Here is a 14779-nt window from a genome sequence, read left to right on the forward strand (position 1 = left end):
TTGAAGTAATGAGGTCCCACTGTACACATTATATGGTGGCTTGGGTATTGGCGACGAGAGCGAACGAGGCCCGAAAAATTGAGCAGTCATTGCAGTGCGTCCGAAATTTCAGGCGCTCTTACACATTGGCTTTATGAGCCATGTCGCGGTGCCACGAAAAAGTCCGAATAATCAAGCACGTCCGAAAAATCAGGCGTCCAAATTTTCAGTCGTCGACTGTATTTTGGCTCAAACAGACATTTTCAACCATGCAGCAATGTGCCGGAATTAAATAGAACAGATCTACATCCCCCCATTAATCGTGTTGAAGGCAGCCGATATTGCAGTGTGTTCAAATATCTGACTTTTCCCCTTCTAATACCCTTGCTACACAGGTAGCTTCAACTGCTGTTCAACCGAACAGCAGTTCAGCTTTGCAATTGCAACTGAAAAGAACTGCAGCAGGCTACAGTCAAACAGCACTTCCTGCAAAAGTTATGAATTGTCTTCATGTCATGTGCAGCCACAAAAAATAAAAATAAACTGGTATTTTGCTATCTTAATTTCAAGCATTTTTGACGGAATTGTAATTTCTGTGAAAACTCTGAACGTTGCAAAGAGCCAAGACAATCAAGTGCTGGCAAGCTCAAGTTCAGTGCTTAATGCACTTCTTCAGATAGCACTTGATGAGTTTGCACGTTTCCAAAGCAATCAATTAATGCAAGCTGTAGATTAGGAATCACATTAAAAAGGAACACAACTTATCATACAAACTGAGAACATATCATGGCGAGTACAGTCAAACTTCGATATATTGAACACAGATATATCGAATTATTGCGCATATCGAACACTTTCTATATCACGCGGAAAATCGCATGCATTTTTAATTTTTTTTATTTTGAACGGGGCCAGATGTAAAATGGATATATCGAACTCCGCTACCCCAGACCATGTGCGCTTTGTTGACAGGAGGCGAGCTTTCCCGCAACACCCTCGATGATAGGGGCAGCGCGATGGGTGTTCCCAACTGCTCCGCATGATAGTTGCACACATCAATCGCGGCGAGGACGCCATTTGAACGTAGCGGCGCTATAGGAAAACGTCAACGACACATTGCATTTGCGGCACTGACTCCTCGCGCCGCCGCTTGTGCTATGCCAGTCGACGTTATCGTGTGTGATTGGTGTGATCACTGTGATCGCTTAGGTGGTTCTTTACTCTATGGCTTAGGCCTGTCGTGGCGTTGTTGGTGTTGCCAGTGTTTAGCCACAGAGCATGTGCATTGACGACTTCATTGGCGGTGACGAGAGCACCGGAACAGTGGCGGAGTTGACAGGCGTTGAGATGCCAGCGGAAGTTACTCCTGAGCGGCCAAACCAAGACGCTGCCGAGGTTGATTCCGCAAGCGCTGATGTTGCCCCGCTCCCGACTGCAACTGAGGCTGTAGCTCCTTTGGCCCTTGTAAGCCGCTACTGCGGTGCAATAGAAGGCAGCACTGGACTATCGCCTGCGGCTCATTTAGACTATGTTGAGGAGGCTGTGGTTAAGCACGTGGTTGCCAATATGAAGCAGGCTACACTGCTACAGTACATTCAGCCAAAGAAATAAATACTTTGTTTGCAGCTTCATGTGAGTATCTATTGTGCCACGATTGGCTCATTGATTGATTTGTACTAGTTTTTCACGCATTCTCTATGTGATTTTATATATCGAATTCTGGCTGTATTGAACTATTTTGCGACCACCGCGCTGTTTGATATATCAAGGTTCGACTGTAGTCTGTAGACCACCATCTTATCGCTTGACCTATTCAACTAGGCCATCTGAGCTGAACTGAACTGTCAAAGGAAGGTGACAGGAATTTGTTCTGGAGCTTCCAAATTCAGTTGCAGTCAGCTAAAGTGTCCAAGCTGCATTTCAGCTATCGGATCATTTCGTCCACTCGTGTCAAACTCAGTAACTCTACAACTCTTGTTCTTAACATCATTCATTCATTACGGTAGTTCCACAGAACTGTTCCAAGAGAAAGGAAAGTGGACTGAAAGCCTGCTCTCCATTGAAAGCTCTGCTACGTGTGCTGTACCAGCTGAATGCTCAAAGATGACAGCCTAGAGCTTACTGTTCAATTGGACGGTGACTGACTCACACAGCACGAATGCCACATGTCACTTGAACTGTTTTTGAAGTTGAGTGTAGAACCATGCAGAATTTGAACAACGCTCTTCAAAGTGCCAAAACACACTTACTGGAGATGTGGGCACCAGATGTCCCAATGAAGCTCGTATTGCTTGAGCTGGCAAGTCAAAAAACTCATCTCTGAAAGTAGTAAAAAAATTTTCCAGGGAAAAATATATTAGAGCTCGCACTGTGCACCACACAAATCTAGTGCGCTCTTACAACATACCTATAAAAATAGAATCCAGATGATACAAGCATGGTTGATATGAATTTATAAAATTCCCTGGCCAAGTAAGTGCAGAATTAAAATGTTCCGAGCATACTCCTGCGCCACAACGAATGAGACACACCCGCGAGCCACAACCGTACCCTCAACACTAAGCGCTTCCCGTACATCCTTGGCGTTGAAACACTAGTCGTGAGGCATGCACCATAAGAACCAAGTGGCGGCGCACTGCAGAAAATAAATCCCGTCAGCTGTAGACAGATATGCGTGAACGAATTTCTGTGCTTTTGCATACAGATCTGTTTGTTCTGGAAGATAAGAATTTCAGATGACAAAAATATTTTTCATGACCATGCAAAATTCGTATCATCAAGGTTCTCCTGTATGCTGAAAACATAACGAGGGCAAAACCAAGTTCCATAACACAAAATTGCAAAAGAATTCAGCAGCACATGCTCGTCCCACATATTCACGAACCAGGAACTGCAGCCTTCTTTCAATGATTCATGCTCACTGAATTCACATCTCATTAAGAAAGCAGAGAAAAACCTGCTACAGAAGAATCTTGGTGATGCGAACCTCACGGGGGTGCAAAAAAATACGTCTCATCCGAAATGTTGTATCATCCAAACGAACACATTAGTATGCAGAAGCGCGAAAAATACATTCACGCAGATCTGTTTACGGCAGACGACATTTATTCGCTGCTGTGCGGCCACAGCTCACTACTCGTGGTGCGTACTGCATGATTAGCGATTGTGACGTCGGCGATGTGCGGGCAGCGCTTAGTGCTCGAGGATGTGGTCGTGGCTCACGCCTTCGTATTATCCATAGAGGCGAGGGAGAAAGTTTGGAACATCTGAAATTCCACACATCGTACACAATGCACTCTGGCCGGGGAATTTCACGAATTTGTATCAACCAATTTGTATCACGAAGATTCTACTGTATACTGCGATGACGGCCTCGAGTTAGCAGCCACAGAGCACCTCTGGCTTGCAAATTACCAAGTGTGCACTAGTTTACTTACAATATAATGTGAATCAGTGGCATGTGCCTTGAAAAAAAAAAAAAAAGTAACAGTTGAACAATATATAGTCAATAGCGGCCATATCAAACCTGGATATATCGAACTATTAGTTTTATCAAACAGTCAGGATAACCCCTTGAAAATCCTATGCAAACATATAGCACTACAGTTCACTACCATCAAACCCCCATACAGAGAAAATTCGATATATTGCTGCAAATCTTTGTACAGTTTGTTCACACTTAAAGTAACCGGCACGCAGTTTCATCAGTTTGTTTGTGGTGCGAGATGCTACCATACTTCTCGATTTATCACGACCACGCGCAACTGCTTCCACATTTTTCCAAATTATTGTTGTTGCTTCTGGTTCTCGAAGGTTGGGTTTCGTCCACTTTAGTCTTGCCAGGAATCAAGTGCTCATGAACCAGTTCTGTGTCAAATACAGGAGGTGTCTTAAGAAAAGGTAAAATCGAATGCAGTAAGAAAGATATATAATTACTCGAAAGCTAATACTGCAGAAATATACTTGGCGTTAGAAGCTTACTTTCCCCTTTACGAGGACTTGTCAGGAACTTGCAGTGTTAATGATCTGTGGCCTAGTTTCAAAATCAAAATGTTAGATTTACAGCAAAGGTTTGTTCCGTCATGGGTGCAGTCACCAAGGCGTTGGAAGAATAAGCCATGGTTCAATGCCGATTTATGACGCCTTCATAACAAATGCCAAACAGCGTTTAAAAGTTATAAAAAGAATCGCAACTCCTAGACGAAAACAAACTTGGAGGAGGCAAACAATGCGCTACAGATGACTGTTGCAAAAGCTAAAAAGGGCTCCCTTGACTCTTTCTCGTCAAGGTTCAAAAAGAACCCAAAGGAATTTTGGCGATACGTTAAACGCAATGGTAAAGATAATTTAGGCATTCCATCCATAGCGCACAATGGCCACCTGATAGATGGCAGTCTTGAAAAGGCAAACTCCTTTAATGATTTTTTCAGTTCGGTATTTCTGCCCAGAACAACTTGTGACATCCCTGTTATCAACCAGTACAGCTTAATCCTATGGCACCCATAGAAATAGATGAAAGGGCAATTACTGCATTACTTCAACGACTCGATGTGTCCAAAGCAGGAGGCCCTCATGGTTCGTCCAATGGCCTTTTAAAGATGTGCGCTGAATCTGTACCTTGTTTTTTAGCTCCCCTATTCAAGAAATCTTTGCTCACCAGTCCTCTTCCTACAGATTGGAAGATTGCCTGCGTGGTCCCTATTCATGAGATCAGGCCTCAGGAATTAGTCTCTAATTACCGTCCTATATCCTTAATAAGCAATGCCTGTAAAACTCTAGAGCACATCCTATATACGAACATAATGAATCACCTCAGTCCCTTATTAACTCCAAATCAGCACGGCTTCCAGCAGGGAACATCCTGTGTTACACAACTAACCGAGTTTGTTCATGAGGTATGCGAAGCTTTGGATCGTTGCAGCATCATTGACTGCATATTCATTGATTTTAAAAAGGCTTTTGACGCAGTAGATCATAGTCTATAAGTCCACAAGTTGCGTTGTTTAAAAGTGAATGAGAAGGTTGTTGAATGGATTAGAGAATATTGGAGTTTAAGGTGTCAGTACGTCACAATAAATGGAGTCAAATCAAATGTAACTTCCGTCGCATCAGGCATCCCACAAGGGTCAGTTTTGGGACCGTTGCTTTTTCTTGTGTTCATTAATGACATATCAGAGAATATTACTTCCTACATGCGACTCTTTGCTGATGACTGTGTAGTCTACAGAGAAGTGAAAAATTCCCAGAATTCACTTGCTTCGCAGGAAGACCTAAATGCATTGCACCGGTGGTGCTAACAGTAGCACATGAATATAAATTTGCAAGAAACAGTGCACATGTGTTTCACGAGGAAAAAGAATGTACCTAATTACGTCTATAACATAAACAGCCACTTATTAGAAACTGTTCTCGAATATAAGTATTTAGGTGTGCACATCACCTCAAAACTATGTTGGCATCGACATGTTGATTATGTTGCTGGGAAAGCTTGCAAAATGTTGCAGGCCTTTTTGCGCCGTAACACGAGAATGTTTCCGCAACACTCTAGGGATTTACTATTTAAAACATATATTAGGTCCACTCTAAAATATGCTTGTACTGTATGGGACCTGCCGACAAAGACCGACCGACAAAAATGAGAAAGAGTCCAGAACTTAGCGGCCCGCTATGTTTCTGGGAATTATAGTAAATGGCCACCAATGTGTGTCTGGCATAAAACAGGAATTAGAATGGGAACCCCTTGAAGTAAGAAGGCGAAAGCTAAAGCTTAAATTTTTTCATAATATACATTACAACAGGACTGCTATTCCTAGGGAGAAGTACATTTTTCATCCACACTACAGATCCGAGCGGGTTGATCATAACCAAAAAGTGCGTGAATTCAGATCAAGAACCGATTTGTTCAAGATGTCGTTTTTTCCTCACACTGTTCGAGAATGGAATACTTTGTCTTCATTTCTTGCTAATATTACTGACAATGAAGTGTTTGCATTGTCACTGTGACTGCCCTTGTAATAATTCGTTTTTGCTTTGTACAACCTACCCCCCCCCCCACTGTAATGACACTGTGGTGCAGAGGGAAAATACATAAATAAATAAATTGCTCGCTTTAAGGAGGAAGACTGCTTCTGGAGAAAAATTTATTTCTCTGCCAAACTTAATGAAATCGCACACCCTTCACCAGCTCCTCATGCTGATTTCAAAAATTTCATTACTTTTTTGATAGGTTAGTTAGTTCTCAAGCTGTAATAATTAGCCCTCCTTTGTTCACCAGAACAATAGAGAAAAAAGTAAAACATGAAAGCTCAAAAATGGCACACTGTTAGACTCCAGAAAGATAATGGAATACAATGTTGCAGAGTTTTCTAATTTTACCATCATTAGTGACTTCACAGCACAATGAAATTCATGCCACAAACTTTTACTAACATGCAATTAAGAACTACATCATTAAAAAACTTTGAGCCCTAACTGAAAAATCTGTTCCCAACATTGCATGCTCAGATCACCTAGCTACATGCTAAAAAATGAATTATAGTTCTCTCAGTTATAGATGCCGAGATATGCCACTTAGAAATTTGGTCGGACTCCAAAATTTGCATTCTGAGAAAAATGAGAAAAACAAACCTAGTGCTGTTTATTGAAGTAAAATTAAAGTTATCCATCCAGTGGCCTTGGGAAAATGCTAACAGCCACGGCTTGTTCACTAGCATTGACATGGAACTTTTTCAGCGTGCGCTCCACATTTTCTGCCGACTTGTGCAGACTTCAAACTAATAATCGTGAATGTCGCGCCGTCGAGTGGTTCGGCAGCGGTAGTCGCAGCGTCTTCGGTTCCACCCAAGAAAGCTGCCTTGCATTTCGCTGCGGGAGTCGATGCGATCTGCTGCAGTTTTCCATGCGCTTTCCTTGTAATTGCTTCGACCTCGGACGGTTGCAGCATTGCGTTGTCTCACCGAACACGACCGCTGTGCCAGGTTTCCATGTCCGCGGCTGTTGTTGCGGTTAGGCCTAACCCGGTCCTCACAGGCACATTTTTTGCAGCATTTATGATGTTTATTTCTGAACATGTTGTGCAGAAAGTGCAGTTTTTGGTGTCTATTTTTGGTGCCCAAAGGATTATTTTTAGTGCCTAAATGTGCATTTTCTTGTTGCAACTGCTCAATGGAGTATCATGCCGCATTTTCAGTGCACTGACGTCCAGCTTCCTAGATTCGGGCGGTGGTATATCCACGATGCTTGCGGTTTCCGCGGAGCTCTTCTTCTTAAAGTTGCCAATGAGTGACTTTTTCCTCTTCTTTCCCAACTCTTCTTTCCGAAGGCGCACCAACGACGATACTCGGACAAGATGATTCCCGCTTGCCACAGGCGCGTCCAGCAGACGACGGGAAACATGTCAGCCAATCGGATGACACGTTTCAGTCACATGCACCGACTAGCAAATAGCAGCGCACGTTGGGACTTTTTTTGGCACCTTTTTTTTTTTCTGCAACCAATAAGCATGAAAGTGCACCAATGGTGCGAAATTGAGCACGAAAAGCTGCTCTTTGCCGGTTGGATTGAGGGGAGTATGTGCAGACACGTATTTGGAGTCAACTTTCTTTTTGGCCAGCATGAGCTACGTGCAGGACAGACTATTATGCAGCAATATATGGCAACCATCGCAAAGTTCGTCCAGGAAAGGTTGCCAGTTCCAGCAACAAAATTTTTTATTCGGGTCCAGTTTTCTGTTGTGGTCGGTTAATTCATATATTTTTCACGGTCCCGATGACTTAGAATTGACGAGATTTCATTGTACCTAATTATTTCATGATTGTTAACCTATAGGCCTACTTTACAAGTGCAGGACTGCCATGCTTTATGAAGCAAACAAAGGATTAATTTGTTGACAATTTCAAAATACATATTTTATCATACTTCAGATAATCAAAGCTGACTTTCTGTGCCACCATTAGGTCAAACAACAAAATTCGACTGTACACTTGATTTCGTGCACTGCTATTTTCACCTGTAGCAACTTACCGCAATATGCGCAGCCGATGCATTGGTACCACAGCAAGACTCCCATAGTCAACATAAAGAACCTGCATGAAGATCACAATGATGTTATGATGGATATTAATGTCTCCTAAAAGTACATGTAAAACAGCCTAGCTACAACTCACCACTGAATAACCCACTTAGAGTCAAGAATACTGACGCCAAAAAGTGGATACTAATCCCACATGCACATACAAACAAAAATGAATTTTAAAAAACATGTTTTAATGACAGACTAGATGGCCCTACTTAGAGAAATGTTTCCTGGCACATAGACTCAGGTATTGATGTTTTACTTCAAATGTTTTAAATACAAGCCTTGCCAAGTTCCCTACTGGGTCAACAGCTACGTGGAGAGGCCTGCTTACAAGATTTTTCAAGAACTGAATTATGTTTTGATTTTTTACCCCTAGCACAAAACAACACAGTTAAAACTGATCAACATTACTTTTTACTTATCTAAATTATCTAAAACAGCCACATCACGACATCGCGTGGAAAAGCTGAACAGCTGAAACGCGGCCGGCAGTCGTCAAATGCGTCACAGCCAAAGAGAAACTACGCGTGAATGACATCGGCTCTTTCGTTGGCTACCGACACTCCCTGGCACCGCTGCCGTTCCGAGTGGGGGTGGCGCCTCGATTGGAACTGCGGCCCTCCTATCAACGCTTCCTTGAGCGCCGAGCGTGCATTTGAAAGTAAAAAGAAAACTTGAACTCTTGAGCTTTCCATAGAACGCTATTGCGTTATCGGGCCGCCGCCGTCGCCGCTTATCAGCAACCGCAGTGAGCAGCAACATGTTGTGGGGTGCCACTTGCTGCTTATCGATAGCCGCCATCAGCCACCCGCGCGTGGGGGTGTATGCCAGTTTTGCGCGTATGCATCTGAGCCAGGCCTGGCAACAGGCTAGCTGCAGTTAAGAGCTCATTGCATCACCCTGTTTTTAACAAAGTTTTCTGCCAGTTTAGGTGTGTAACCTGAGCAGTTGGGTATAAAAGCAACTCGATAGTCCAATCTGTGAGCTAATAGGAGTCCTGAGTCAGTTGAAACGAGTGAGTACAGGTGAGTCCTAAGTCGAAATGATGGTTTGGTTTGGTTTATAGGGGTTTAACGTCCCAAAACGACTCAGGCTATGAGAGACGCCGTAGTGAAGGGCTCCAGAAATTTCGACCACCTGGGGTTCTTTAACGTGCACTGACATCGTACAGTACACGGGCTGAGTCGAAATGAGTGAGCCCACATGAGTCGTGAGACAATATAAGCGAGTCCAGATGAGTCCTCAGTCAAAAATAAGTCAATAAGTCAGGTCAGTCGCGAGTCGAAATGAGTGATTGATTTATTGGGGTTTAACGTCCCAAAGCAACTCGGACTAAGAGGGACGCCGTAGTGAAGGGCTCCAGAAATCTAGACCACCTGGGGGTTCTTAAATGTGCACTGACATTGCACAGTACACGGGCCCCTAAAATTTCGCCTCCATCGAAATTCGACCACCGCGGCCAGGATCGAACCCGCGTCTTTCGGGTCAGCAGCCGAGCACCATAACCACTGAGCCATCACGGCGGCTCGAAATGAGTGAGTCCAAATGAGTTGTGAGTTGAAATGAGTGAGCCTAGACGAGTCATGAGTTTGAGTGGGTCGCTATGAGTGGTTGACCCTGGATGACTGGCGAGTCTAAGTGAGTCTAGGTGAGTTGTGAGCCTAAACGAGCGAGTTCATGAGGTTGAGTGAGTGAGCCCACAGGTTGACCAAAGTTTTGTGAATGAGCCTGAGTGAGCACTTGTGACTTTGCTGAGGTATGCAGGGGAGTGGAGAATAAGCACCAGGGGCATGTGAGAGGAGGGCTCTCTGCCGTGGTCAGTCGTGCCTGCCTGCTGGTGGGCACCCAGTGGATCACTTGTTCGTATCATCCACGGCCACTTCAGAAATCATTCGCATCATGCATTCTGCATAACACCCTATCCTGAATTCTGAATTAATCATAACACCTAGATTGTAATATAGAAACATAATCTACACTTTCTACTTTTCGGGCCACTGGAGTACAGTGATGTGCTACAGCAAAAGTCTGCAAAGGTGCACATGCAACAAACGTAAGTGGCATCCGCAACATGAAGCCAACGGAGACACCCCCAAAGCCTTTAGAAGACTCATCTTAGATGCAATGTGGCTGCACACCAGAGGGTGATCTTATCCAGTGCTCAATACCAGCAGCTTTCTCAACATATTTAAAGGGAGGCACTGACCTGGCACGAACGAGGGCATTTGCTGACAGCTATCACAAGTCCACGGTGCCAGGCTGAAGAACCATCCGAAGAGGTGTAAGGCGCAGCACATGGAATTCCCACATGCACCCCGTCTTCGGGAATCTTCTCTCTGGGGTCATATTTGTGATACACCTGGTCAAAAGGCATGAGAAACAACTCAGAGCCATTTCTACATTGTTGCACCTCCTCAATAACACGCAAGCATTCCAGTAAATTTCACTAAACAACGGCACCAGAAACTCTGACCACACCATTACTATCGTCACCCACTATTCCTCTGTAAATGAACAAACGATCCATAGCCAGGCTTCTTTCCTGTTAACTTCACAACTGTCACCACCAGCAGTAAGAATCGAACAATACTTCCCTGACAAAGATGGCCAAAAAGGCAACGCCTACCAGAAAGCAAATAACTAATTGCTTAACATGCTTGCAAGTTTCAGCTGTATGCTTTGAGCCAGAAATACAAGCACAGACCATTTAATTCAAAAGTAATGACACATCAAGAAACTGGAGCCATTTAAGGTTTTGCAACTGACTGCAGCAATGTTTCGCTGTACCTTCACATGAGTTTGCTATCTCAGCAAAGCTCCTCCTAACAGACACGGATTAAGACTTTGGTTATGGCTCCTAATGCAGTTTCTCCTGCACATTCTACAGCCACAAAGGAACATATGCTGCATTCAGTTTTCCATACAGGCAAGTATGACTATGCATGATAAGAAATGCAGGTACACAAGCTTCCAGCAAGTAATGAAACACCCAAGGAAGTACACAATGCAGAATCTTCCGTGCCTGAATGCAGCACCCTTTTTAATCAGCTAAGCCATTCGCCAATGCACACAATGCTTAGTGCCAAGTGTTGGAAGCTGGAAAATTGCAGACTGAGGATGCATATTACGTGCAGAAAATGAAAAAAACCTCTTCTCCACCGCAGCAAAGCATAAGCATAAGTTTTTTTTTCTTTCGTACACTCAGCCTTTGTCCAATAACCTATGCTTTCATAATTGAAATTCAGTGAGTTTGTGTTCACCACTTATACATAATATCAGCAATGAAACCAAGCGGGAATCCAATACATGCCAACAATATGATGCGCATGGTGGAGAGAGACCAAGGTGCAGACACTAGGACTAAAGGCTCTGTTATACTCCGACGTTCTCGGCGCGCGCAAGCGCGGCGGTTGTGGTCGGACACATCACATTGGCAACGCTGCCCCGGGCTGAAATCTGCCCCCCTATACTCCAGCCGCGTTAACGCGAGACAGCGCTGAGCGACAAGCGGCGCGCATGCGTAGAAATCCATTCATCCGGCCTGCTGCCTCCGCGTAGTGTCTGCGCGCTCCTCAGACAACGTGTGTGGTGCATTCTGGGTTCGTGGCTTCGACACGCCCGGCGCAGATTAGGCACATGTTCCATTTCAACGCCAGCACCGTCAGAGTGCACCGAAGCCGCCGAACACGTCGGTGGTCAAGCAGCGTCGGATTATAGAGGGTCTCGGTTTGGCCAACTTCACGTGGCAGTGCTGTGCGCATGCGTTACGTCGGAGTAAAACAGAGCCCTAACAGTCAAGAGGTGAAGCTTTGCTTAAAGAGCCCATGAAATGGTATGCAGGGTAACAAAGCAAACGACACATATCGAATCACCTATCATCCTCCCCCAAAAAATTTACTATCTAGCCTGTGTAGCATTTGGATAGAAACTTGGGTAAGTTGGTATGGTGTCACGGTGAATCGACCAGCGCGAAAGACAGGGACGTGGAAAGGGGACAAAAGAGGCGCTGACTGAAGTTTATTGAAATGAACAGGAAAGCTATTTACAAGCGAAGCAACACCACAAACCACACAATTACTGATAGCCACACAGCCCAACACAAGTCATCCATGAATAGAGCTTATTTTGTCTCCTTTCCTGTCCGTCTTTCACGCTGGTAGATTCATCACGACTGCATAGCGTCAGGGATATCAACAGTTGAAAACAGCCCCCTTATTTTTCTCTCTCAGCTCATACCCCACAGTGAACCAAAAAAAAAAAAAAGATTACAGGTTGGGACTATGCTCCTCCCCTCTGGCTCAGTTAACTTTTTTTTGTCCGCGCACTCCCCCATGTCATCTCCAGCCAGCCATGACCCTCCCCCCACATTTGTCTACAAACACCCTTGTGGTTTTAATGTGTTTGCATTAGAACCCCCGTGCTGAAAAAAAATCTATCCGTCCATCTGCCTGAAGTCTCGGTTGGCAGGAGGCAAAGCGGAAAGAGAGAAATCCCCTCTCCACTTTCAGGGAAGGTTAAGACAGAGGGAAGACAAAGAAAGGGTCGGATGTGGCAGGTGGGGAATAGTGAAAAGGGGGCATGGTGTATCCCACAGTGATTTCTGGAATGAATGGGGGAAGTGGAGCAGGGGTGCGGCAAGTGAGACGGTGAGTGACTGGTTGCATTACGATGCCCGCTCACATGGTCTGAATCAGTCAGTGGTAGCGGCTGCTCCGTCCGGGAGGGGGGACACGCTAATGCTATAATGCTAAAGTATACTCTGCCGCACCAACCACACTGATCGTCTATACTATTTAATTTTTTTTTTTCGTGAGCCAATGACAGGACCTCAGGACTGACGTCACATGCTGCATGGCAGGATTCGCATGAAGGACTGGCACCGGACACTGCCGCAAGGCACAGGAAAGGAAACGTTAAAAAATCTGCAAATTATCAGCTCACTTTTGAGGACTTGTACGTGGCATGAACAGTCAAAGGCATTTATGCTCAATAGGCTTGTCATAATGTCACTTTAAAGTCATTTTTAAAACAGTTTCATGAGCCCTTCAACAGTTACCAACATGTCATAACTGGGCAGTTGGTATGAATGAATACAACGTGGGTAACTCCCACAGTAGTTTCCGTGTGCTGCTGGGGTCGAGAGTAGTAACTCTTTGCTACAACATCCAGTGATGCTAATTTTGGCTAAATTTAAAAGGCCTGTCAGAAAATGTCGGAAACACTAACTCCTGCCTCCAAGTCTTTACAAAAGTTATTGCAGCCCACTGCTTTCATGGCTGACGTGGGGAAGAGGGCATGCAATAAATCAGAATTCAAATGTGATCTGTTCATTGAGCTCATTCAAATGTGAACATCATTAGTTTTACAAAACATTAAATCTTTAAATGAGGTATGGGTATTATAGCTTGGTGTGGTTGTAATGGCTACCTAACAGAATCTGCTTCTTAATATGCTAACATGATCAACACAATCAAAACAGCTCATACATCATAGCTCATAAAAGAACCTACAAGTTATTAGAGACTCCAGCTACTTCTGTATCTTGTAGCCAGACAAGAGCTCTCCAGCACAGCAGAAACGACGCATTATAGAGCTTTAATTGAAATTCATGGCAAAGTATATGTTTGCAAACTGGAGGGAAGCTTCAAAAATGTGCAGACCTACACAACCTACACTACGCATGCATAAACTTCTCTCGGCTGTATCAATAGACAAACCAAAACACAGCAACAGCTCGTGTGCTCCACAGAGAAATAGCTTTTAGCAAAAGTGCATGAGCCTTGATCAGCTACTTGGCTGTCTTACCATCATCTGTCTACCACCTTCTTATTTCTGTCCTACAAACCACTGTGGGCATAGTTGGGAAGCATTAAATTTCATTGAACCAACCATTCACCAATAACTGAGCAAATTTCTGTCTCTATTCCACGCCAGTCGCAATGCCACCTTGCTAAAAAGAAGTGTCAAATTCTATGTGCTGCTGCTACCTGACCACTGAAAAAGAAAAGCTGCGGCCAACATAATACAGAGCTCGCTTTGGCAATCAAATTCCTTTCACACCTTATCCAGCAAGGATTATGAGGTACTTAATACATGTGCTAGACAAATGCCCCTGGTGCCCTCACATACAAACTCAAACAATCCTTATACTTTTTCAATGCAATGTGCGAGAGAAGTTAAAATGCCAAAGTGTGCTCTAAATATGTTCTGGCTGCATCGATACCAGAAGGCAGATTCCAAAAGATTCGGAAAGAAATTAACTGCTTTCTTGGAATACTTTCCCTTTCCTCACGAATGCACAAATCCTACTGCGGCTGAAGCTGAAGCAGCCGTATTTCTATGCAGGCAAAACGCACCACACGTGAAGTACTCTGATTTTGGTGCATGTTGCAAAATCCCAGGTAGGCAATATTTATCTGTAGCTACCCATTACTGCTTGCCTTACACTTCACAGCATTGCTTTAGCACATAAAAACACATCAACATAACAATATCCACTTTACACTACCTCCAAGGTGACATCACACATCGCACTGCCCGTACCCAATGTGCTCACCACTGCACTGACAATCGCAAGCCTGAGACAGCCTGCCCACGACAGCCTGCCCACAACAGCCTGCAACACGAAATTAGTGAAGGTGACATTTCCAGGCGGCGTGTTGTTGAAGTATGAAGTCAACGAGAGTGTTCACATGCATCCCCAGCTGACTCACAGCCAGAAAC

At 44.3% G+C, this 14779-nt stretch overlaps 1 protein-coding gene across 4 annotated transcripts in view; it reads right to left on the bottom strand.

Annotated features, from left to right (window-relative positions):
* Positions 1-14779, bottom strand: part of LOC144115378 (uncharacterized) — a 96022-nt gene that overhangs the window by 46872 nt on the left and 34371 nt on the right. For all 4 annotated transcript variants that reach the window (XM_077649744.1, XM_077649743.1, XM_077649746.1 and 1 more), the window contains 3 exons: positions 10263-10415; positions 8002-8063; positions 2229-2298 (listed from right to left, as the gene is read on the bottom strand). In XM_077649744.1, the coding sequence (XP_077505870.1) occupies positions 2229-2298; positions 8002-8063; positions 10263-10415 (285 nt within the window). The remainder of the gene's footprint in view (positions 1-2228; positions 2299-8001; positions 8064-10262; positions 10416-14779) is intronic.

This window comes from Amblyomma americanum, chromosome 1 (assembly GCF_052857255.1).
Source record: "Amblyomma americanum isolate KBUSLIRL-KWMA chromosome 1, ASM5285725v1, whole genome shotgun sequence".
In the NCBI taxonomy this organism is placed as follows: domain Eukaryota; kingdom Metazoa; phylum Arthropoda; class Arachnida; order Ixodida; family Ixodidae; genus Amblyomma; species Amblyomma americanum.